Source organism: Lotus japonicus, chromosome 1 (genome assembly GCF_012489685.1).
Source record: "Lotus japonicus ecotype B-129 chromosome 1, LjGifu_v1.2".
Lineage (NCBI taxonomy): Eukaryota > Viridiplantae > Streptophyta > Magnoliopsida > Fabales > Fabaceae > Lotus > Lotus japonicus.
The window spans coordinates 5,527,609-5,554,419 of NC_080041.1; the positions used below are offsets into that span (position 1 = coordinate 5,527,609).

General features: G+C 35.7%; 2 protein-coding genes and 2 long non-coding RNA genes across 4 annotated transcripts; 1 reads left to right on the forward strand and 3 right to left on the reverse strand.

The window, feature by feature from the left end:
- Positions 1 to 1,007: 1,007 nt before the first annotated feature.
- LOC130733200 (uncharacterized) lies at positions 1,008 to 5,255 on the reverse strand. Its single transcript, XR_009017420.1, has 3 exons — positions 4,787 to 5,255; positions 1,835 to 1,876; positions 1,008 to 1,240 (listed from the first exon to the last, which is right to left on the reverse strand). It is a non-coding gene; the product is annotated as an uncharacterized LOC130733200 (long non-coding RNA).
- Positions 5,256 to 8,837: 3,582 nt separating this feature from the next.
- LOC130733201 (integrin-linked protein kinase 1) lies at positions 8,838 to 14,226 on the forward strand. Its single transcript, XM_057585318.1, has 12 exons — positions 8,838 to 9,406; positions 9,504 to 9,578; positions 10,460 to 10,555; positions 10,668 to 10,753; positions 10,863 to 10,983; positions 11,769 to 11,848; positions 12,023 to 12,085; positions 12,247 to 12,365; positions 12,456 to 12,541; positions 13,088 to 13,209; positions 13,347 to 13,458; positions 13,902 to 14,226. The coding sequence occupies exons 1-12, from the start codon at positions 9,059 to 9,061 to the stop codon at positions 13,995 to 13,997; spliced, it is 1,404 nt and encodes a 467-aa protein (XP_057441301.1). The 5' UTR covers positions 8,838 to 9,058; the 3' UTR covers positions 13,998 to 14,226.
- A 476-nt stretch (positions 14,227 to 14,702) lies between these two features.
- On the reverse strand, positions 14,703 to 16,099 carry LOC130733202 (uncharacterized). Its single transcript, XM_057585319.1, has 4 exons — positions 15,942 to 16,099; positions 15,747 to 15,842; positions 15,287 to 15,507; positions 14,703 to 15,139 (listed from the first exon to the last, which is right to left on the reverse strand). The coding sequence occupies exons 2-4, from the start codon at positions 15,834 to 15,836 to the stop codon at positions 14,875 to 14,877; spliced, it is 576 nt and encodes a 191-aa protein (XP_057441302.1). The 5' UTR covers positions 15,837 to 15,842; positions 15,942 to 16,099; the 3' UTR covers positions 14,703 to 14,874.
- A 2,481-nt stretch (positions 16,100 to 18,580) lies between these two features.
- LOC130733203 (uncharacterized) lies at positions 18,581 to 21,294 on the reverse strand. The gene is made up of 2 exons (XR_009017421.1): positions 20,738 to 21,294; positions 18,581 to 20,653 (listed from the first exon to the last, which is right to left on the reverse strand). It is a non-coding gene; the product is annotated as an uncharacterized LOC130733203 (long non-coding RNA).
- Positions 21,295 to 26,811: the final 5,517 nt, after the last annotated feature.

The following is a 26,811-nucleotide window of genomic DNA, read 5'->3' on the forward strand; positions in this document are numbered from 1 at the left end:
CAAGAATGCTTCAAGTGCTTGAGAGCGAGGAGTAGATATTATTTAGAATTTTAAAGAGAATTACTTGAGAAGTTAGAAGTGGTAAGAAAAACGACTGATGACACTTTTATAGGCGGTGAGAGGAAGATGAAGGAGTAATAGTTGGGAACAGAAGCGTGTTTTCACGCATTAATTAGGATCATGAGTTTAAAACGTGTCTCTTCAGAGGCTGATGCATTTGTTCATTTGAAACGTTTTTTGGGTGGAACGATCGTGTCTTTAGCATTTCAAATTAGATTTTCACATGCGTCGTTTGATGAGTTTAAGTCAGTGGGTTTTTAATGCGGAGTGGAAGCTAGCGTCGAGAATAGACAAGCTTCGCTTCGCCACGTAATAAGATTGATAGTTTCAAGTTCCAAAATATTTACATATCTTGTATATGATTATGATAGGTACATGTCATTGAAGTGACGAGTAAAGACTTTTTAGTAAGGATTCTAACAATCCATGAAATGGGAAAAGACTTGGTCGGAGTACTACATGAAACACCGCCTAATAAGGTGATGCTATTTTAAGATTGTTACTATTCAGTGTAATTCTTTTTTATTTTAAATATTGAAGCCTGCAAGCTCATCGAGTTTAGTACATGCTTGTAGGGCGAAGATGTTATTTATTGGGCTTTTTAATAAGACATGAATCATCTTAAAGAAGACTTTAAGATTCAGTGTTTTGTGGGCTTGTGTAACACCCCGACTATGAGGCATTAAATTTTAGTAACCATCTAATACTTAACTCGAAAAACGGAGATATTTTTTTTTGAAAGCGAGTATAAAATAAATCTCCAAGATCAAAGTACGTTTGTTTCTGATAGGAGCTCAAGGTTATTTCCAGGTAAGCTGGCCCGGCACAATGCCTGATTAAAATCCCTTCTTTCCTTAGACAAAATAACCGGATGTCTCTTTCTCAAAATCAAAGGTACTCATTACAAAGATTTATAACTCAACAGTTATAAGTTTCAAAGCGGAAGGTCGAGAAAGCAAGTACTTCTGACTTACTGGCATATATTACATTAATACCCAACCCTTAATAATATTACATAAGCTCGTAGCGAGTTCGAATATATTACAAGATTATTCAACATAATACCATAGAGTTCAAAAGCGGGAAAACGAAACCCGATTTATTTCAAGACTTCACAAAGCTCAGAGACAATCCTAGCATACTTAATACTCCTCCGAACTAGGGGTATTCTCCTTAGTACCTGACAAATGTAAGGGTCAACTTCCCGACAAAAGGAAAATAACATTTAGCAGATATAAACAGAAATATCAGTTTTTCAAAGTAATAGTCATAGCGGATTAAGCCAAGTAAAGAACATTTAACAGTTTATGAAGGAATAGTTAAAAGTAGCATATTTAAGCAGAATTAGACACAAGTAGCAGATATAGCAGGTTATCGGCATTTAGGGTTATTTGCATGATTATGGTATGCACGACGGCTCGTCCAACGAGAAAAATGCAATCCGGAATAGCGATAAACGCTTATGGCTGGGCATCACGAGTCGATCTAGCACAGGCCTAGTGCTAACCATAAGACCGTGTGTCACTTACCTACCCTGGCAGCAACCTGCCTTTTTTTCGTGCATGTATGGATGAGTGCAACATGGTTAGTCAATCAATAACAAATAATAATGGTCCCTGACCAACAAATTGATTAACCAATACCAAATCCATCAAAGCTCTTGGTGACCTTCTTGTCACAAACAAATCATCCTTCCGATGATCAAAACAAAGGGCTTACCAAAACAAAGATCATAATGACAATAACGATAAACATCGGATGCCAGTGCCCTTACCGTTTGTTATTTGCAGATTAAACCGATAAACGTCGAAAGTTTCTGCACGATAATATAAATATACTCTACTATCAAAATTCGTCAAAATAATAGAGATAAAATATATAACGTATAAAACTCGTGGAAATTAAGTCCTTATTCATAAAAGAAGTTTTGTCGTAAATTAAATCATCCGACGTCCAAGAATTACAGTCTCAAGTCTCAGTTTCAGTCTCAGGTACCTAAACCCTTTCTAAGTCGAATATGTCTAAGTCCAATACTTCATAGTCCAATAGATAAACCATTAATGTAACATGAGGTGCTGATTTTAAGCTTTCTAGGTGAAATTACCGTTTTACCCTTGTTTACATAATTAATTCCTTTAATCATAAACAATTACGTTAATTGATAATTTAAGCTTAAAACATAAAGATTACTTGATTATAAAATCATATATCAACTAATTTCATTTAAACTTGATTATTTCAGCAGCAATGATATAAGTATGTGAAATGACCATTTTGCCCTTAGTTCAATTTTAACCTTAAAATACCTTAATTTCTTTAGATAAAAGATCATTAAGTTATAACAACATTTAAATTAACCAAACTTGGTTCACATAAGCCATAATATATTCTGAATAATAAAATAATTTATTTCATTAAATATTAATTAATTTCACAACTAAATAAACCTTTAAAGTGATAAAAATTAGTAAATAATTAATTAAATTTCTCAAAAATTAAACTTAACCCATCAAATATTTATAAGAATCATTTTGGCTTAAAAGCATTTCTTGCCCCTGATGTATCATGTTTGTGCAAAAGACACCCCCCATCTATTTTTGTCTATGTTTGTACCCTCAATGATACTGAAAAGTGTAACGGGTACCCCTCCGTCACTCTGACGTTAAAAAATTAACGGAAGGGGCTGATGTGGATTTTTTTTATTTCTTGGAAATGCCACGTGGAAATTACGTTTTAAATTAGGAAAAAATTGTGAGGGAGATTCGAACCCAAGCCTCAAAAGTGGCAAAACCAAAACCTAACCATGTGAGCTACATAGAGACTTGTAATATTTATCAACACAATTTTATTTATACCATTTATTTCTTCACAAAATTCTTCTCCTTCCCCTTTCACACTACTATCTCTCCTCCCCCATTACATTTAACAACCAAATTACCGAAGCAAAATGAAGCAACCCAGCAAAGCAAAAAGGGTGAGAGAAAGTGGTTCAAATACTACAGAAGGAACCATGTGATAGCTAGCTAGAAGGAAACTCATCAAAAGAACAAAAGAATGATTAGGTACAGCGTATGAACTTTTCAGATTAAATTGATGCATAGCCAAATGATGCTCGGAACCACCCGTTGCAATTTTTCACCTCTTCATCTGTCCAGTAATCCCCATCAATCAAGGAGAGACGCCTCTTCAATTCATCCTTTATCCTAAATCTGGGCAGGGATCAAAATCCATACCCTTTATGTTAAATTTGGGCATAGAGATCAAAATAACCAATTTCAACCCCCTAGTGGCCAATTTGAAGCTCATGGTAAGAACATATCTTCAAATTCAACACAGGAACAAACCCATCTTCCTCCAACACCCTTCTTCTTCAACCTCCTCCTCTTACCAACACCAACAACGTCATCACCACCGCACTCAAAACCACAACAACAAAAGCCAAAACCTTATGACTCGATCCATTCCGCACAAACCATCCCTTTCATCCAGATCTGCGAAACCCTCACTTTGATCACACGTTCCTTAACGCCGATAGCCTACAGAATAGACACCGGAACCCCACCCATCACCATCGACAAGCTCGAAACCCGCGATGCAGTCGCAGAGCCTCGACATCTCGCAGAGCCTAGACACCTCAACCCCCTGGCTGATCCGTTTCGAATCCGGACATGGCGGCGGAGCGGGGCTTGGCGTCGACGGCGTAGGGTTTGCCAATGACGTTGTGTCCACTTCTCCAAGTCTTCTTAATCCTACCAAGGTTTTGTTTCAGAAAGCTTCACATACGGTGTTTAGATTTCGTTTTTGACCTTCAAATTCTAATCGCAACTGCTGAAACCCCATTTTTTTATCCCATCAATTTTGGTGATTTTTAGAAGAATTTTGTGAAGAAATAAATGGTATAAATAAAATTGTGTTGATAAATATTACAAGTCTCTATGTAGCTCACATGGTTAGGTTCTGGTTTTGCCACTTTTGAGGCTTGGGTTCGAATCTCCCTCACAATTTTTTCCTAATTTAAAACGTAATTTCCACGTGGCATTTCCAAGAAATAAAAAAAATCCACATCAGCCCCTTCCGTTAATTTTTTAACGTCAGAGTGACGGAGGGGTACCCGTTACACTTTTCAGTATCATTGAGGGTACAAACATAGACAAAAATAGATGGGGGGTGTCTTTTGCACAAACATGATACATCAGGGGCAAGAAATGCTTTTAAGCCAATCATTTTAAGCTAGGTGATCAATTCTAAACATATTATAAGCAATTTTAAACATAAACAATTAATTATAAGGCTTAAAAAGACATGTTTAATTAACAAAATAAAGCAACAAAATTATCCAAAGCTTGAAAAAAATACCAAATTAATTTTATTTAAGCCTCTGGAAGTTAATCATGAATTACCATAGTCCTTGCTCAATTTTATAATTGCATTAAGGTCCTTGAACAATTAATTATTCCTATTTTGGTCCTTAAAATTCCATTTTTGTCCAAACTTGTCCAAAACTCCAAACCAACCATTCAATCATCCTTATATCATCCTTAGGAAGTCTCAGAAGCATTCAAGCATGATCATAGGGTCCTGGAAGTACCATTTTCGAAGCCACCAACTTCAAGAACATCTTGATTTTAGATTTTCATGATTTCATGTGTTTAAGTGCTCAAATCTTTCCTAAAAACATTTTAAAAGAGTTATATGATGATTCTGGAAGGAAAGAGAGGAAGAAAACCTGGAAAAACGTGAAAAACGAAGCTTTGAAGCTTCTCGCCGGAATCTGTGGCTTTCACGGCGGCCGGCGGTGAGTTTCGCGGCGGAGATGTCGCCGGAGACGTCCAAACTTGACGTTATTCGCCCAGATCGATTCTACTTCTTCCCAGGAGCTCAAATATGCAAAAATATTTGGATTTGGTTGAGTGGTTTGAGAGATATGAGTTGAGAAAGTTTTGAGCAAACTTAGAAGCTCAAGAACTCAGTGATTAGGGAAGGTTATGGTGCAAGGGCTTAGGAATCACGTTCTGGGATGTTTATGAACATAAAGAAGAAGATTTGAGAGCCTAACTTGCCCTGGTTTGTTAAAATGAAATTTGACCCAAGAGTTTTGAGCAATTTCGTGAAGGGTACTTTGAGAGCTTATTCTGGAAAATCTAGAGGGATTTTGGATGAATGGTTTGTTCAGGCTTGTAGATGGCACGGAGTAGAGAGAAATCAACTACTTATATAGCCAATTTGATTGAGATATGACCAAGATATGAGCTGGTGAATTTGAGCCTCCACTATGGAAAATTTGCAAAAGAATTGATATTTTAAATAAAGTCTAGGGACCTACTTTTGAATTTCTGGTTCATGTGGACTCCTCCATCCATTTAGGTCGACCAAGGGGTGAAAGTGAAATATTTTTACCCTAGAAAATATTTTTTACCATTTTTAAATAATTACCCAAGTAATTTTCTTTAATAATCCAATAATAGGATAATTACAAAATATAAGGACCTCTCTGTAATTTTCAAAACCTGGGTGACTGAAAATGATCATATTAAGTCAAGAATAATTTTAGAAACATTTTCCAATTGATAAAACATTTTTACCATTTTTCTATAATTAATTATGCAATTTACAAGATACAAAAGATAGAAATTGATTAAAAATATTAATACTGAATTAAAAATTCCAGAAAAATTACTGAAATTATATTTAAACATGGAAAACATATTTCCATCACAAAAATAATAAAATATCATTTTTATCTATTATCTACATGTTATGGGTAAATACGAGCGTTAAATACGGTAAATAATACTTAAAACGATACGTATACGAGACTAAGACGATACAATAATATAATCGTATAAAACGATGATTAATATTATTGTATGAAAAGGTGGGTCTTACAGCTTGCGTATTGGTATTGGGCTTATCGTCCTTGTAACTCAGTGGGCTTTCTAGCTTTGTAATATTGGGTTAGGCGACCCATGATCCAAACAGATCAGAACTAATGTATAAATAACGGACACCGCCCCAGCGATGGGGGATCCAACACATTTTCACTCATTTCTTACTTTGCCTTGTATTGCTTTTGCTCTCTAATTGCTTAGCCCTGACCGGAGAGTTCTATACCGGAACAGGTTTGGTAAGATTTTTTTATTATAAGCCAAAATTGCAATGTATTATAAGAAGTACAAGGAGTACTACAACCCTATATTATACAGAAAATGTAAAATAAGTAAGTTGTAAAACAAAATAGCTAGAAACAAAAAGCAAACTAGGCCTATTACATGACTTAACCTTCACCCCAACCCAACAAGAGGACCAAAATATATATTTTTTGATAAGCTAATTAAATTGCATTCATTGCTAGCACAAGGGGTGTTAGAACACGAATATATACAGATGAAAAGAGTAAGAAAGAGGACAAGAAATTAAAGCAAGAATTCAAGAAATTGCGCTTTACCAATATAAAACATTACAATAATTAAATAGAACCTAAAGACATCATCCAACCATCTTTACTTTATTGCCACCTACCAAGGACATAAATCATGATTAGGTAGGCATGAAGATTTGAGGTAATCCTCGTAAACTTGCCTTTTGGGATCCTATGATTAGCAAGGTAAAAAAAAGATTGGCCTCATGGAAGAACAACTATATGTATCTCCTTTGGAGGTAGGATTTGTCTCATAAAAAGTGTCTTATCATCCATACCCCTCTTTACTACTTCTCTTCTATAAAGCTCTGGTAGGAGTCATCAAGAAATGTCATTGTATCATGAAGAACTTCTTGTGGGGAGGATCGGAGGATAATACGAAGATTGCTTGGGTTAGTTGGGAAAAAGATTTCTAGACCAAAGGAAGAAGGATGCTTGGGTATTAAGGATAGCCGGAAATTCAATATCGCTCTCTTAGGTAAATAGAGGTGGCGGTTATTAACGGAAAAAGAAAGCCTTTGGTCGAAAGTTCTAAAGGCCAAATACCTTCACTCTAATTTGTCTAAAGCCTCTTCATGGTGGCTGGACCTTAAGAGATCGCGCTTCCCACAAGGAGATGGTGGGTGGTTTGATTCGAACATCAAGAGGAAAGTAGGAAAGGGAAATGAGGTTGTGTTTTGGGAGGAGAGGTCTAGTTTGGGTCTATGATGGGTCTGGGAGGTTTTGGGGTTGGATTTTGTTGAGGGTTGATAGTATTGATTCTAGTGTGGAATAGAGCTTGGGGTTTCTAAGAAAATTTCATTTGGGGAGAGCAAAATATCCTAGTCATCTGGGACAACATTGTATGCTAACGAAGGAGGTAGGTTTGGAGGTTAAGGATTGGAAGTGTTTTAATAAAGATCTTCTTGGTAAATGGAGATGAAGACTTCTCCCTGAAGATGATAGTTTATGGTGTAGAATCCTGGTTTCAAAGTATAACGGAAAAGCTTCACCCAAATCTTCAGTTTGGTGAAATGATCTTTATAATCTTTGTTTTGATGATGATTGTGGAGGGTGGTTTGTAGAAGGCTTAAGTAGGAAGATAGGTGAGAGAAATGAAGTCTCCTTTTAGAAAGAAAACTGGCTAGGAGGTAGTGCGTTGAGAGAAAAGTATGCAAGGTTGTTTAATTTCTCTATACAACAAGAATGTAGTGGTAAGGAGATGGGTGCTTGGGAGTATGGTGAGTGGAGGTGGTTGTTTAATTGGCACAAAGGTCTGAGGAGTTCGGAGGAGGGCTTGTTGGAGGATTTAAGAAGGGAGGTAAACATTTTCACTTCAGTTGAGGGTGTGGTGGATATGCATGAGTGTTGATGAAAGAACAAAACGGTACCTACTCTGTTAAATCGACATATTTAATATTGCTAGGGGCTGGACCAATTCTAGCCGATGAGATTTTCAACAAATTATGGTCTTTGAATGCCCCTTTAAGGGTGGAAGATTTTCCTCAATAGGGATTTAAAAAAAAACGATTTTCCTCAATAGGACACGAAGCCGAATCTACGGCGTAGAGGGGTTTGTCCAACGGCCTAAGGATTAAATGTCCTCTGTGCTCTCTTGAAGAGGAAAATTCTTCCCACCTATTTTCCTTATGAATGACTTTGATACTTGGAGCTTAGCGATTTAGACTCCTCAAATAAAGTAAGGTGATCTATGTCCATCAGTCATCAACCTGAAACAATGGACCATCTATTTAGTTCTATGTAAGATTTATGAAATTTAATTGTATTATTATATTGAATATGCAAATCTAAGTCTCAAAAGCCCATGGATTTTTTTAAAGTTGATAGTTTTTTTTATTTGAGCCATTTTTTGAGTTTTTTTTTTCTCGAGCTCTTTTTTTTATGAATTGTGGGTCGTTAGCTCAGTGGGCTTTGATACCACTTGTTGTGTTTTGTGTGCGCGGGCTCAAAGGGTGGTGATGGTCCACTTGTTGGGTTTAGACTTGCTAATCCTGAGTTTGTACTCAAGTGAAACCTTAGAGAGGCATGGGTTTGTTGTCCTTTAGACCATGGTTAGTTGTTTGTTTTTAGTTGATAGACATGCATATGAAGAAAACAAAAGTAACACAACATTTATATGTAAAATGAGATTGAGTAATAACTTATTGCACATGAAGTTATAGTGAGGAAATTGTGGGATGGTTAGAACATCCCAATGTTGGTATCTTAGAGGAGTTTTTAGAATAAGCAACGTTGCTTACAAGATACCAGCATCGGAGAAAGACGACATGACATGAATGGTGAGCTCGGTGGCCATGGCTAGGGTTTGAGAGAGTAAGGTAGTGACGTCAAAGTTTAGATGAACACAAAGCAAGAAGAATCCAATACCCACCAAGTCAAGTCACCAACCACCTCGGGAATTTCTAAAAAAAGCATAAATCTTTTCCATTCATTCTCCCTTTATTCCTCTTATCAACATTTTCTCTCTCCCCAATTTTCCTTTTCGAATCTTTCTCTATCCAAACAAACAAAACCCTCCAATTTTCCACTCTTCACTCCAATTAGGTCTCTCTCTCTCTTCTTTCTCTCTCTGCATTCTCAATGGAAGACAACAACAGCACCAAGAAGCTCCACCGTCGCTTCTCCCTCGGCCGCCAATCCTCACTGGCGCCGGACCACGAAGACTCCTCCGCCGTCGCCGCCGCCGCCGCCGACGACGCTTCCGTTACTGAGGCGGTGGACCCGGCGGTTCGGTTGATGTATTTGGCCAACGAAGGCGACTTGGAAGGGATCACGGAGCTTCTCGACGCCGGGAGTGACGTCAATTTCAGGGATATTGATGGCCGCACCGCCCTCCACGTCGCCGCCTGTCACCGCCGCACCGACGTTGTTGACTTGTTGCTCCAACGCGGTGCCGATGTCGATACTCAAGACCGTTGGGGTAGCACGGTAATGCTTCTATTCAATCTCTTCACTCTCTCTGTTCTTGTTGGTAGTTTCAAATTTCAACTGATACTGACTAGTTTCTTTCTGGTTTGTTCAACAGCCTCTTGCGGATGCTTTGTACTACAAAAATCATGATGTTGTGAAGCTCTTGGAGAAACATGGTGCTGAACCTCCGGTTTGTGGTTTCTTCATCATTTCCTTGTTGTTGTTAGATTAGATATGAAGTGGTCTATGACATTGTATCCGAATTTCGGTGATCGAGTGTTCTTTAAGAAGTTCAATGAGCTCATAGCTACCCTTGTTTTTATAATACAAATTCAATTTCAGTTTTAGATAATATGCTACAGCTCTCATGATTTAGGACTCAATATATGTTTGAATGAGTGTTGAACAAATTGATTTTGAATTGGCTTCATTTCATCAAATCAACATTGAGTTTGAAGTGGAGCGATGTATGCTTTGAAGTAACTTTGGTTTTCCTAAAATCTAGTTTGCGATAAAAATGAGCGTGTCTTCTTCATCATTTCCCTGTTCTTGTTAGATTAGATGTATAGTGGTCTATGACATTGTTGTTAGATTAGATAGTTTTTGTAATAAAAATTGATTTTCAATGTTAGATAATATGCAAGAGCTCTCATGCTTTAGGATTCAATAATTGTTTGGATGAGTGTTGAACAAATTGATTTTGAATTGGCTTCATTTCATCAAATTAATTTTGGTTAACATTGAGTTTGAAGTGGAGCTATGTATGCATCGAACTTTGTTTTTCCTAAAATCTAGTTTGCGAAGAAAATGAGTGTGGCATTTTCAATTTAATGTAAAAGCTACATTTTTAGCATTTCTAGTCAAATACAGAGTGGAAGCAATTTTAATTTTAATTTATAAATGCCAAACATGTGCATTTTTTCCAAAATCAAGTTTACTTCCTTTGAATCTACTTTTGAAGTGCTTCACCAATTTTCTAACATGCTATTAAGCTTTTGAAATACTTGGTTCGTAACAACTATAACATCACATCAGAAACATTTATTCTCTCTCCCTCATTGTTGTTTGCAGATGGCGCCCATGCATGTCGAAAATGCTCGTGAAGTCCCAGAATATGAGATTGATCCTTCTGAACTTGATTTTACAAATAGTGTTTGCATAACAAAGGTGGTCACTAATTCCTTTATTCCTTTATTTCTCCTTTTGTCTGAACATCTCTTCCTGAGTCAATATCTCCCTTGCTCATATTGTACTGCATATTTTATTTTGAATGTTTTAGGGAACTTACCGTATTGCATTATGGCGTGGAATTGAAGTTGCTGTGAAAACGCTTGGGGAGGAAGTGTGCACTGATGATGATAAAGTGTGGGTTGGTCTAATTATAAACACTGTTGTTTTCTTCTTACCAATTGGAATATTCAGTTCACGATTTGTATTCTCATAGTGGATTGTAATGTATTTGACTGTCTCTCAGAAACGCGTTTCATGATGAGCTTGCATTGCTTCAAAAAATAAGGCATCCAAATGTAGTCCAGTTTTTGGGTGCGGTAACACAAAGCACCCCAATGATGATTGTCACAGAATATCTACCCCAGGTTAGTATTGATTTGATGCTGGCTACAAGGAAGATTTTGGTTACTCATGGTGTTTATGAATATGTTGGTTAGTTGACACTTAACAAAATGATAGTTAATAGTGAGTAAAATATTTCCTGCAGATATTATTCAGAGAGAAATTAAGTGACAACTGTGGTTTCTATAGGATTACTGGAAATCCAAGATTAGGTAGAAGTTCAAATATTATCAAGAGCTAAACATTATAAAAGGGTATAATTGCACTTGTACCAATTGTTGAGAGGCAGTTGTTATTTGCATGGATTTATCAAATGTGGCCTGATTCGGATTAGAAGTTATACATATCTAAAATTTGAATGCAAGAATTTAAATCTTGATAACAGTCACAGATATCATTTCTTGATTTCTGCCCTCAAATGGACTAGACATCAATATCAGAGTATTGTTTCTCTTTACTCAGGATTCCATTTCATCTTTTAGTGGTAAAAAAATAGGGGGTGACCATGAATAGATACATGTATAAGTTTGGATACTGGATGCATAAATAAATGCAGACGCCCTTGAAGAATGTGTAATATTTATTTTATATATGCATATCCCCTATTTTCCCACCATTTATCATTTATTTGTAAGCAGTAGGTCTTCAAGTCCAGCTTTTCTTTTCATTTGAGTCACATTTTTTGTTCCAGTGGTTAGAGAGATATCTCTACTTGTGTTGTGTGTATAATGTGGTTAGCTATCCTCCCTATCTTTCATAAAATAAATGTAATATCTAACAATATGGAATGGATTATCACCTTTTTCAGGGGGATCTTCGTGCCTACTTGAAACGGAAAGGTGCGTTAAAACCAATAATAGCTGTGAAGTTTGCACTTGATATTGCTAGGTCAGTTCTGAGCTTTTTTTTTTTATTTTGAATTTATTACTAGCTCTCAGTGGGTTTTCAAGGAAACAAATTCCCTAATTAAAGAGCTGGATATTAAATAAAGACTATCTCTTAAATAAAAAGACTTGATTGAATGCTTATAATATATTCAATATTTCAATGTAATTTTTACAGGGGAATGAACTATTTGCATGAACATAGACCAGAAGCCATTATACACCGAGATCTGGAGCCTTCGTATGTGTTTTTTGCTCTACTGTCGCATCTAAATCTAATTTATTTTAACATTCTTCCAGCATGTGTATTATGAAGTGTCATGGATTATTCAGTAAAAGCATGCATTCTTGAATGATTGAAACTGTTTAAAGTTTCTTCATTGTACATGAGTAATATAACAGAAATATACTGCGGGATGATTCTGGGCATCTGAAAGTTGCAGACTTTGGAGTTAGCAAGATACTCAAAGTTGCTAAAACTGTCAAAGAAGACAAACCTGTGACATGCCAGGATACATCATGTATGTAGTTATTTGCAATTACGGTGTTTCTGTAGTGATTGGTTCTGATAATGTAGTTCTTATTGATGAATTAGTTCAAACGTATAACAGGGCGTTATGTTGCTCCTGAGATCTACAAAAATGAGGAATATGACACCAAAGTGGACGTGTTTTCATTTGCTCTGATATTACAGGAGGTAACATAATTATTTCTCACATGCATGCATGCATTCAGCTAATGTGGGTGTTTGCTTCTAAACAGCGATATATTTCGCTTATCAATAATTAATAATATTTATAAAGGGTGAGTATATGGAGAGTAAATGTACTCATGACTTGTGTTGTGAGCTCTCCTTTCAATTCAATCATCCTCAGACCTCAAGATTTGTGAATTATATGTGATATTATGTTTTATTACATATTTAGCCTGATCTTTTGGACGAGAGGCAAAGTCTTGAGATTTTGAGCTCTCCATAAATTCACCAATAGAAATATAAATATATGTGTAGTTACCATGGTGGCATGGTCACCTGATTCTGTTGTCCCGATGTTTGCATGGTTTTTATGTAGTTCCCCTTTTTTTAATGTAAAGACTGAATGTTCATTTTCTTCAACTTCTTTGCTGTTACATTTTCATGGATTACTTTTATCCTGGAAGATAACCATAAGTAGCTGGTTAATAGTAGAGAATAGAGATGCCAGCTAAATATTGACTAGAAATACATGGTTTTCTGTTACTGTAGATGATTGAAGGTTGTCCGCCGTTTTATGCAAAGCCAGAAAATGAAGTTCCTAAAGCATATGTTGAAAATGAGCGTCCACCATTTACAGCTTCACAAAAGCTTTATGCCTATGGATTAAAACAGTGAGTATTTTAAAATTTATATACATTTTATTGGCAGCAGATTTGAATGTTGAGTTTTAAAACATACTTTCTGTTTGAGATTGATTGAAAGATAAGTTGTTTACTTCCATGAAATTTGTTTTTTTTTTTTTCCATAGAATAATTGAGGAATGCTGGGATGAAAAACCATACAGGAGACCAACATTTAGGCAAATAATTGGGAGATTGGATGACATTTGCAACCGTCTTGCTCAAAAAAGGCGTTGGAAGGTATCTACTTTTCATGCTAAGCTGAAATTTTCATAATTTCCAGGACCTAGTTGGTCATAGTATAGTTTTAACTAATAAGAAGTGATTTTGAGCTCAAGCTACAAATAAGATGTATCATACATACATGGGCTTCAAAAACTATTAATACAAATGTCAAAGCCTATGACCCCCCTCTCTCACCATTCACAATAAATTTCTAGATGCCCTTCATTGATACATAGCGACTTCTCAAAAAGAAAATGACTAATATTATGCTTTCATAACGGTCAATTGCATTTACCTAGATCACTATGAGAATGCCCTCACACACAAAAAGTTGTGGATGTTATGAGGTGTAAATGAGCTTTGTTATTTCGTACCAATTACTACTTGTTTACTGTTCAGCATTTTTCTTTTCCAATATGATATTTTTAACAGTATGTATTTTCTTGTATGATGCACAGGCTCTGGCTCCTTCATGCATCGGGAATCTACAGGCCCTGTTTAAGGGGAATCCCACAAGTCCAGGTAGCCGATCATCTCGTGCTACAACCAGATAAATATAGTTGCTGTCACGAAGCAAGAAGAATGTCGATTTTGCAGTTTCAAGAAGGAAAAGAAGAAAGGAAAAAAAAAATTGGTTGTGGTTTCCATATACATGTATCCATATGTAGCTTTTTGTGAATAACTTGCATTCCTTGACAATGTTTGGATATTTTGCTTTTACAGAAACATTTTTATGACCTCTAATGTTTTTTTGGGGAAGTTATTCTTTCTAGCTTATGATGATTGTGGAAGTATCAAATTGGATTTTATTTTTTGAAATGATCGAACTATTTAAAAATAAGTTGGGCATATCATGATGTTTTTTTACTCTTATAAAATGCACAAAGTGGTTGCCAACACATGTTGGCCTAGCTGGTAAGGATGAATTTCATTAATTAGAAACAGTGGTGTCTACAATAATATCCTGTGCTACAACAATTGGAAGGTTAATATCTTAGAAGGAAAATCAACAGCAGCTAAAGAGACTAAACTGTGTGCTGGTACTTAACAAAAAGAAAATTCTATTAGCATTAAAAAAATTTATCAATTAAATTAATATTTAAAATAAGAACAGAGAAATATAATCTACGCGTCAAACAACCTACAAAATCTAGCATTTTTTTCGCATCTTTTTTCCCACTTATCTTTTCTCTTCTCTCTTGAACCAAAATAAAACATAACCCATCCATTCAAAAGGGAAGAAAAGGACTATGCCATCATAAGGTAGCACTGAAATAAAATTGTTGTAAGTTCAAGGAATAAAAGAGAACCCTTTTTATAAACAGCTATTTTTTTTTACTGCAATCTGATTGGAGCACAATAAACATCCTTCGAGATCAACCATTTGAAATTATATTTACATAAATTTTTCACATAATTGTTGACAGCCAGTTATAGGGAGTTCACTCCTACACCTCCATCATAAGCCTGAGAAGTAGTTTCATCAAAGAAATCCTCCCGAGCATTGTCAGCTAACATCAGGGTAATCAACCAAAGCAGAGCTGAATCCAGGGATAAAAATGCACCACCTCCGAGGAGACCGGTTTTGGCTGTAGGGCATTCATAGCTGAGATCACGGTGTACATTGTTTTTTAGGTGAACCTGTTCAGTGATTGTTGGCCATAAAAGCAAAGCAACGGCTAATCCAGTGGTAAACCTAAGTATATACAATGTTTCACAAAAGAAATATCATTCAACAAAGGCCATAACATAATTCACATTAGTACATTACAATTTTAAACAATAAGAAATGCTATAGGTCACATAAATAGGAAAAAAAAAAGCGTTTGGAAACATTACTTACAAGGCAATGTTGAAGAATGCATTGAAAGTTGTGTGCTTAAACATTGCCCCTTGTGGCACAGACCTTCCTTTGTACGGGTAAAATAGAGCAAGATACCCAACCACCGTCGACGCGATAAGAAACACGACAGAGAGATACCCCAATGCAACAGTCGGATCACCCGGGTACTTACAGATCACACTAACACCGTCACCTCCAGGTACTGCTGTTCCAGCTGCAGGCTATAAGAATCGGAACAAAATCAAGTCAGTGTATGAGCGAGCATGCACACATGAGATCAATATCAACTATCAAGCAACCAATGCAGATAGTAGAGAAATCACATCAAGTGACTCATGCCATTCATTAGATCATCTCCTATAGGAAATGCATAGTCTTTAATTCTTATCGTCAATGCACTTGAGAATTCTCAAGCGTTATGCGATATGGTTAATGAGTCTGTGCATTATTTGTGCATTACCTTCTTGTTTTCAGCAAGAACCCCTAAAATAAAAGAAACCGCGCCCAACAGCGAGACAACCGTAGCCATTTGTGCCACCGTGGCAGCCATATTACCCTGCAAGGGACGAATTTCAAATAAGAAAAAAGGAAAAATGGATAGAGGAAAAACTTTTAATCACCAGAATTGAAACAATGGAAAACCAAAACAATGTACCTTATTTGTGAAGAGCGAGAGGCAGGGAGGGAGGAGGGTGATTCTGAAGATCTTTGAAAAGTTTACAAATAGTATTCAAAATCCCCTCGCTCGTTGTTCCTCTTCCTATCTTGCTTCTTTGCTCTCGCTAGTTTTCGTTTGGGAGAGCACACATAAATGGACATTATGAGAAACGCATTACAGTTGTTAATTCAGAATCATTGACCATTGTTAGAACCTTTATGTACTAATTTTAGAACTAATATTACCATTATTAGAACAGTTGTTGATTCAGAATCATTGACCCTTATAAGAACTTTTATATCACTAATATTAGAACTTATGTGCTATTATTAGAAAAGTTGTTGATTCAGAATCATTTATTATTGTTTTCCGATGTATCGAAAAAAGAATCATTTACCATTCATCTCACTCATCTTTGTTGGCTGTGACAGTAACAGATACTGGATTACATCATCCAATCACTATTATAAGTAAAAAATAGGTTTTTAAATTCATTAAATAAATGATGTTTCTAGTCTATAATAATGACTAGATACATCATTTATTAAATGAATCTCAAATGTTGATTTTTGTTTATAATAGGGACCGGAGGGTGTACTTAATAAATATTATTAGAATAAATAATTATAAAAATAATATATTATAATGATATAATGAAATATATGTAGTTTTCTGTTGGGGGAATATGTATATAGCTAGATCAGTTGGGACTATCTCTCCCTATAATCCTCCTGAAATGAGCAATCTCACAACACCTCTCAATTGTAGACTTGCTCCAATGATAAAAAGAGGAGGCTTGTTGTTAAGTGATAAGAAACTCCTAACGAACTTACAAGCATTAAAGAAGCTGTTATGACGTACTTATGATCATGTACAAGTGATTTTTTTAGCCTATAATATTAATCACCGATAACAATTGCTAACTCTCTCGTACTAAAATATTAACGACAGACTATAAAGTTTGTGGGTTGTACTTTTGACGGTGGGGACGAGGCGGCTTTCCGCGGCCTGACACAGGAAATGGAGGAGTGATGGCCATCCTGAGTGACGATATTGCTCTTGGTGTTGTCTTTGGATCTGATTTAGGTCTCCGGTGTTGCTTCCGTTGGTTTTTCTCTTTTGTTCAAGGAGGTTCTTTTGTTTATATTTCTTAGTGTGGTTAAGCATTTGTGTATTTCTATGGATGATTGAAAATTTATGTTTTTGTTATCTCACTGTCTTTCTCGAGTTTAGTCTCTTCCTTCTTTATTATAATTAATATATATTTGGACTTAAAAAAATATTTATCAAATGTGCTGAATTTTGTTAATATGACTGGTATTTTTTTATTAAATGCTTCCTCAATCATAATATTGCTGCCTTCTTATTAACCTCTTTAAGTCCTAACATAAGTTATATATATGCTTTAATTTCCAACTAAGTCTTAATTATTATTTTTAATGAACTCATCAAGTGGTCTGGGAAGTGCTTCCACCTGTTAGCCAAAATCTGCTTTTGGATTGCATGTTGTCGCCGCATATTTGGAATTATGTAATGTCTAGACTAGGTTCAGTGGCACTATTATATTATGTCCAAAAAAAAATGGTTCAATGGCACTAATTAATAGCCAGGGTTTTTAGAAATTGTCCATATGCTGCAGTACTCCAAAGATGTCTTCAAGCACTTTGACAAACAAATTAAGAAAGACGCCATATGAGTATAGGGTGACAATTATGAGAAGAGAAATACGGGTAACAATCTTTTTCTAATACTATTTTTTTATTGCTTGAAATTCGATCCCATTAAGTTATATGTAGATAAATCGCAATTTAATGAAAACTACATAAATTTTAACCAATTGGAAAAAGTGATTAAAAAATAGTTTGCTTACTAGCACTCCTCTAATCTAGATAGAGTGAGTAAAGATATTTTCACACTTTACTTTTTCTCACGTCTCATTATCACCTTTTTTTTCTCTGCATTTCTTATCTTATCACATGTTATATCACTCATTTCTCTCTTTGCTTTTCATATTTATAAGAGGTGGATGTGAAAAAGAATGGTTAACACAACATTATTCAACACAGATAAGACACTTTGTCTCACTACCTTAAAGTTACAAAATTTAAGTTCATATAAATTTAATTATACAAAGGCTCACTTAAATACAAACTCCATCTCCCTCTAACCAAATCTTCTAAAAGTAATTTTATTCTAAAAAAAATGTCTTTTAAAAATAATTTATCGATCTTTTGTTATTTATAACATTGTTGATAACCAATTTTAAATTCTTATACTCAAGTAGGGTCATGAAAATAAGTTGGACCAGTGTGAACTTTGCATAAGTAGGCTTAGCCTAGCTACTAAGAGCAACTCCAACGCTGGTTTCTTAGTCCAGCTGGAGTTGCTAAGAAATCAAGGGACAGTTTCTTTTGCATTGGAGCAGTTTCTTAATGGTTTCTTAATTCTCTGAACAATGCCCAGAGTTCCTTCCACAAGGAACTTTGCTTTTGGTTTCTTAACATTAAAAAAATATTATTTTCTCTCACCAAAACCCAATTGATTTCAATGGGAAAACAACAGAATGAAGATGAAGGCTAGAAGATGATCAAATTGAATAGAAAACATAACCCAGATATGCAGAACAGAAGAAGACATGAAATTGAAAAAAAAATTATTATTAATTTTTTCAATATTACAGAACAGACCTAGAGAAAAAAAAAATACAAACAATGAAGTTCCAATCTTGCAGTGCATGTGTCAAAAGGGACCTCATTTCCTCCGATCTGGTGAAGTGGCCGGTTTGGGGCGGATCGAGGCTCTATAGTGGCGGTGGTGATTGTTTGGTGGCCGGGGGTGACTGCATGTAGTTGTTTGGTGGCGGTGGTTGTTGTTTGGAGGCCGTTGGAGAGTGTGCGTGGTTTTATGGGGGCGGTGGTGGTTGTTTGAGTGAGAGCTAGAGGAGAGAGCGAATATGAGAGGAGAGAGCGAGTGGGTGAGAGAGAGAGAGAGAGGAGGGAGAGGGGTGGAGATGGCCGGAGAAGGGTATCGCCGGAGATTGCAGAGGAAGAAGAGAAGAGGGGAGGAAGAAGAAGAAAAGAGGAGAAGAAAGGAGGAAGAAAGGGAGAGAACAGGAGGCGTGAAGGGAGAAGAGGAGAGGAAGAAGAAGATGGTGCGGCTAGGGTTATGGAGAGTGAGGAGGAAAAGAAGGTTTATATAGTGGGTGACCTGCTTAGCAGGTCAGCCCACCGTTATTGACCGGTTATAGCCGGTTTCTGCCCGTTTAGGGGTGGTTTAACCGGTTAGACCGGTTTTTTTTTTAAATTTAATTATTTTAAATATTTAGTAAAATTAAATTTAAATTAAATTCGTATAAATATTAATTAAATTATTTTTAAGTTGAAATATTGATTTAGTATTAAATTTTAAATTTAAATTGGGTGAAAATAAATATTATTAATTTATGTTGTATAGTGGGACCCTTCAAATAGTAATTTAAGAAACCATGGGTTAGAGCAAAATCTACTTCAGCTCCTTAAGAGTTCCTTAAGTCTGATGTGGCAGTACGGACCCACCGGAATAGTGTAAAATAGTGCCGAATAGTGTGTTAAGAAACCAAATAAGAAATTGTGGGTTGGAGTTGCTCTAAGAAAAATTGAAGGAACTTCTTTCTCTTTTCATTTTTCTCTCAAATTGATATTAATCCCCCCTGCTCATCTCTTCAACAAAATCAATGCATATATTATTTTCTCCATCCTAGTCGGAACACTAACACTGTGTTTGGTTGGGGAGAGTTAGGGTAGAAAGAGATGAGAGGAAGAGAGATAGAGAGAGGGTGTGAAAACTTACCGTGTTTGGTGTGAGAGAGAGAAGGGGGCTACCGAGGTGGGGCCACCCCTTTATGGGGTCTCTCCAATTTGGAGAGAAGGGGAATAGTAATATGGATTGCATTGTTTACCTTTTTTTTCTCTCTCTGCCCTATTAGTTGCGGTTTTAAATCGCATAAAACCGTCACTTTCTTACTTTTAAAAAAAAATTAATCAAAAGTTAATTTTATTTTCTCTCTTCCACTTCATTCTTTCTCATTTCTCTCATTTATCTCTATCATACCAAACAACCTCTTACATTCACATTATTTCTCACATATTTCTCTCAACTCAACTTCTCTCTTCTTTACTCTCTCTTCTCTATCTCTCTCTCCACAACCAAACACAGTACAAGTAAAATCTGAACAGCAGTACTCATGTAATATCTAAATCCTTCTGTCTCTTGATAAACCTAAAAGGATGTATATCTCTAGTTCATGAGTATCATATCCTAGACAAGACCTCTATAGTCTTAATTATTGTTCATATGATCAAAGAAAAAGGCTATTAACTTGCTAGCCCAACCTTCTATCTAAAATTGATTCTAAAGTACGTCATGATAATCAATTCGAGGAAGAAGCTTATACGTGTAGTTTCTGAGTGCTAGAATTGTTTCCATGTAAAAATAAGGTGATATAAACATGTTTTCAAACAATGGCAATCATGATTAATTTGTCCCTATTTGAATTCATGAAAACAATTTTAGTAAATTGATCTTAAACTCTTGATGAAGGTCCAGTTGGAGGATGTTTGGACTGTAGATTCTGTTTCACCAATCATCAAAGGTTGTGACCATCAATCTCCTCCTACTTCTTAAACTGTCCAGAAAATTATCTTCATAAAAGACTAACCTTGATTTTGACTCTTCAATTGAGAAAAAAAAAAAGCATATCATTGTTGAGAAAGTCTCAATATCAAAGCCAACGTTGAAATTTCATGAAATATCACCTGACACCTGCTTTGCTCACTTTAGGAATGACAATCAGTTTGTTCCCTTTCTCCTCAGCATACACCCAAAAAAACTTTAAGCTCTTCTAGAAATTTCCTGTAGCATTGAGCTAAACTTGCAAATCCATATTTTAGCATCAAGTCTAGACTGGATCAGTTTTTCTTTTCTCAAAATCAATTATGAAATCTAGAAACTACATACTCACATTATCAATTTCATATTTAGAATCAATTGTGCACTAAAACTCCATCCAAATTACATTTTGGTTTCTTCACTTAAATGATAGTACCATGGGAATTGATTATGGGTTGGGGCAGATATTAATATACAATGAAGGAACAAATAGCATATCAGTAACCTAAAGAAAAAATAAGGAATTACAACACAGAGAGCAGAGACAACCTGATTTAGAGTAGAAAATGGAACAGTGACCAATGTAAACAGAAGATTTGAGGAAATTAATTATTGATACTGAAGATCCAAGAGTGAGAGACAGAGACCTGGGAGGGCTAGTTAGAGGTGGTGGAACTGGAAACAAGATATTAAACAAAGCAAAGTAGCAAGTGAGAGATTAGAGATAGAATAAGAGCCATGTTGCACAACACGGAGACCATTATCATCATTATAATTCGCGGGTCCTACCTTCTTTGTCGTTTACTTTGACCACAAGCTTTTTATGTTATTTTTAGTCACTTCTTTTATGATGATGCTGTTTGAATAATTTGGCAAGCTTAGCTAATTGTTCTGAACCGCACAAATGATCACTAGATTCATTATCCCTTGCATGATTTACAACTAAGTGAACACTTTATTAGTTTGTGAGAATAGCTGAGATAAAATTTTAACTTGACCAAGTAACTAAATGGATAAAAATAAGTTAATAGATATCATGATTTAAAGACTACACAAGTATCATCAATCATTTAGTAGTCGTTCTCTCTTGTAATTTTCCGATTAAGCAAAAAAAAAAAGTCTACACAAGAATGTTTACTATCATGAAAATTACTTACAATGATTAAATGAGGGTTAAACACTATCTTATCACTCATATTAAATTCAATAAATATAAATTTGATCATTGCATAACTTAAATGTTGCTCATTTTCTTAAATATTGTTCTTCTTAAATTTTAAGTATTTTCTCTAGCTTTGAGCTGACTTGAGTATATCGAAGTGTCATTTGTAAGTGCAACACTTGTTGTTGACCTACATTGTCTCATTGCATTCATATATTCATTCACCACCTGGAACCACCACATCTCAGGCACATGTGCATTTCTCTCAATTTTTTGAAGAGCACTCATGTTTTGGCCGGCCCAAAAGGTCACAAGGCCTAATAGCAAACATAAATGTTCTTCTCAGACTCTCAGATCTGTCTTTACTCTCTCACTAACTTGAGCGTCAAGTGTCTTTTACAAGCACACCCCTCATCATATCAGCGCTACTCTGTCATCCAAGAGACACCTTAATTTATAGGTCGCACACCACCACCAAAGTCGAAAAGATTCAAACAATCTCAATTCAAGAAAGACAACACTAATGTTTTATTCACACTTTATTTTCTTTTTTTGCTCAGCGTGCATCCCAAGAGATTTTTCCATCTAAAGACTCATGCACTTGGAACGAGACCCAAGAGAACAAAGAAGGAGTGAAGTAGAACAAAGTTTGAGTAGAAGGTTGTTTCGGTCGTTCATCTCATGGAAGATAGGACAAATTCTCAAGTAAATCCGATGGTAGGCAAAAAAAATACACTTGTGACAATCTGGACGTCTCCTACAACCTCTTCGGCCTTGTACCTATAAATACCCCCAAAGAGAAAGCTAAGGCAACTTTCTCACCCTCATACCCCGCAAAACTTCTCCAAACATAGATTTGAGCGTTAGAGTTTCTTTACTGGTACCACCACAAGCGTGTTTAATCGGTCGGAAAAAACTGTAAAGGCTTAACAAAACACATATCTAACTCATTTTTCCATTACATGTTTTAGAATATAATATAAAACCATTAAAGTGACTCTTACCTAACAGCTTAAGCTTTTGGAATAAGTGGTTGTTTGACAACATATTCCCGAAAAAATAAGCTCTCTCCATTTGAAGTGATTGGTGAGACTTGTTCAGATCATGGGTTCCCACTATGGTGCACAATTTATTTTTTGGTCCACCGATGGTCCATTGTTAATTACAGTTAGATCTTGGAATCTAGAAATATTCTTTAGATGGATGGCTAGGATCAAAAGGATGATAAAAGGGTGAAAATTTAATATTCTTTCTTTTATTAATTAAGGGATAAAACAAAAATATAATTTATGGGATTTCCTAACCAAAACAAAAATAAATCCTGGGTGGGTGAGGGTAGCACTTGTGAGGTCTCGCCGGAGAAGACGGTGGTGCGCGGCGGCGCTGTCACCGGAGGTGAAAGGGGGTCTTGTTCCTCTCGAGGCCAGGAACACGATCGTGGCGTCTGTTTCTCCAAAATCTCATCCATGTGTTCAGAAGAGCCAGTTGCAGGTATAGTGGCTCGCCAGAAATCGCTTCCGGCGGCGGCTCACGGCGGAGGGCGGCAGAACGGGAAATTTGTTGAGGGGTTTTGTTGCAGATGATGAGGGGAGTACGATGGTGGTGTTGGTTCCTCCAAATGATGAGTGGTTCGCCGGAGATCAGGAGGAGAAGGTAGCGGTGGTTAGGGTTTCGTTTTCCCTGTCCCTTGCGTTGGTGGCGTCGCTCATGGTCCCGGGCGTGGGTGATGGTAGCTATGGCTGCCATGCTTGCCGGAGAAAGGAGGAGAGGCAACGGTGGTGATGACTCGTGAGGAAGAAGGTGATGGTGGTCGTGTTTCCATAGTGGTGCGCGCGTGGGAGGAGAAGGAAGAGCCAAGGTGGTGGTGGCTGGCTTCGTTGATTGAAGAAGAAGAAGAAGTAGACATGGTGAGGTGATGAGTGATGAGTTGCAGGAGGTAAAAAGAGAAGAAGAAGATGCTGTGGGGGGAGAAAGAGAGAAATCTTTGAGGGTTGGATCTGATCTGGTGGAGAAGATCCAGATCTGAAATGTTTATGTTTTAACTTTTTTTTTAATATTTTGTAAATTACTTAAACACCCATGGTCCATGGGTGGACAAAAAAATAAATTGTGCACCCTAGTGGTAACCTCATATCATTATCATTCCAAAACGGCAAAGATCATGCGTTGGAAAACTTGGTAATTTGCTTGGTGCCCAAATTAGTTTTCGTTAGACTTCGAATTATTTATGTCTAGCTATTGTTCTAATTTCTAAAATGTCAATACTTAGCAATATTGAAAACTCACTATATCTACTTACACAAATTTCAATTTTTTTTTTCATTTTAAAAACTCATTTAAATGGAAAAAGGTAACTTGCAAATTGCAATACTGATTTTTTATTTTTATATATTCGTCATATTATTTCCTAAACTATCTCTATAACTAATGTGTAGAATAAAAGTCACTAAGAGACACTTTGATAAAAAAAATTATATGAGAATATAAGATTAAAGATGAAATTGATCAACCAACTATAGCTTAGTGTATGGTGTGTAACAGTGTAAATATTCCACGTTAGTGGGGTGCCTGTTTGTTCCCTTCATTATACTTTCACGCGCTTCATTTATATGTCGTATGATGTTTCCATCCCTGTTTTATGGTACAAAGCTTGGCCAATAAATGATGGAAAACAACAACACAAGTGATTTTCTTTTTCGAAATTTCATTCCAATGTAACTTTCACAGTACATTATTTGTAGGAATCTATATGTGAAGAAAAGATAGAGTTACATGTTAACATGGTAGAGAATATTGTTTCATGTGTTCTTTTTCTTCTTCTTCTTATCTTAGAAGATTCTTGGTTTGTTGGTTCCTATAATATTTAATTATATTTTAAAGTACGTACAAACTTATGAATGCTGTTTCACAAAAAAAAAACTTATGAATGCACTAAAAATACAATTACGAGATAATCTTAAAAAAAAGGTAAGGGCCTCAAGAAGAAAAAAAAATCCTTATTTCTCACATTATGTGAACAATTTCTGAAAAAAAATAAACTTAATTAGGTGTTTTTATTTCATTAAAATACAATCCCTCTTAATTTTGGTCCTATTAACCTTTTGTTTTACTTTTGCATCACAATACCAAACACATTGGCAGAAAATAAGCACACCATAAGATAGACCACACTAGCTAAAAACCATGGCCGCTGATGAAGGGAACACAGGTTTTGATTTACTCACACTACAATTTATATTCAATCACATTTTCACATATTATTTTTTATTTTTATTTTCCTTATTAAATCATCTAGCAAATCTTTTATTTCTTTCTCCCTTGTTTCTGTATCTCTCAGTGTAGACGTGTTTTAGGTGTCATTCAATAAAAATATAAGAATTTAAGAGAGATATTAGAGATAATAATTGATATGATATGATAAGAAAAGGAGAAAAATATATGAAAATATGATGGAAGAGAATGTTAGTGTGGATATATCAAAATCGAATAAACTATATTATCATTTATCATACACATCAATAACAAGTTACAAATCAAAGTGCATATGGGTCTCTTTGAATTGAAGATTCCAAATCAGAGTTTGGGCCAGTGTACGCTTGCAAACTAGAATTTGAGTTTGTAAATTTGTTGTAATATGATTTATGTTTGAATATTTTATTTTAAAAAGTTGATAATTTAATTTTGTTTGGATAAAGAACATGGGTTGGGTATGTCGTTGTCATAATCTCGTCGGAGCAATTATGGGCCACCATCCAACAACCAAGTTCGTCCCCTACCTGACAAAAGCATCCACATTAATCTTAATTACTCTAGTCGCTAGTCGATCTCTTCCAAACCGCAACAAGATCCGAAGTTGGGCGAAGAACCACCTGAGCATCATCAGTGAGGAGACGATGCAACGCGACACCACATTGGAGAGCTTCCTCGCACAAGAATCTCCTCCCCTGAGACGCAATCAGGTTTCTAGACTCCCACACAACTTAGAGCATCTCCAATGCTAGTTCTTAATTCTTAGTTCTTAGCACTATTCATGTGGGCTCGTATTGCCACATGTGCTTAAGCAACTCTCAAGCAATTTTGCTCCAACCATGAGTTTTTAGTTCTTAGTTCTTACCACTATTCATTTGGTCCCACCAACCACATTATTTATACTTTTCATTTTCATAAAGTAATAAAACAAAACTCATAAAGTAATTTGGATGAGAGAAAAAAAATTAATTTTTTATGCTAAGAACTCAAAAAATAAAACTTCTTATATAAGAATTGAGTTCTTATTTTTAAGAACTAAGAACTCTATGTCAGCACCTCCAATGGTTAAGAACTCAGTTCTTAGTTCTTAACTCAAAAATAAGAACTAAGAACCTTGCATTGGAGATGCTCTTACACACCTCATTGCAGCAGCGCAATCCCATATGCATCATAACAATAAAATCCTACAGAAACTCATGGAAGGTGGTGAACACATCCAACCGCGGAGATAACGGGAAACCAAACCAGAAGCGTGCATTTGAACACAGAACACCAAAGAAAAAGGTGATCCTCACTCTCAGTCTCTTCACTGCTGAAAGGATAGCCCGAATCAACATCAATTCCTCTGGAGAGAAGACTCAAAACCACCCTCCACATCACTTTCAAAGTATCCAAAGATAATAACAAAAAGTTACAAATTTTCCAAAGGGCTGCTAAAGAAAAATCTACTTTTGCATTATTATTCATGCATGTTTGTTTTAATGTTGAAGTCAACGTAAATGTGATTTCATATATCATAAAAAGTTAGAATTCTTATATTAGATTAATGTTGATCAGAAAAACTTGACTTTAATACAATAACTTTAACGTGAATCTATGTTAAATTTAACGAAAATCCACACACACATTAAACATATATCTACACTAATTATCGTGTTATCTTGATAATCTTTGCACCTTAAGGGAGTACTAGTTTCTCGGTGTGAACTAGCTGGAATACCTCGGTAAAAAATATTCAACATATTTACTACAGCTAATCTTTCACTGGTACTTTTTTTTATTAAACAAATTGGCTTACGTGACACAATT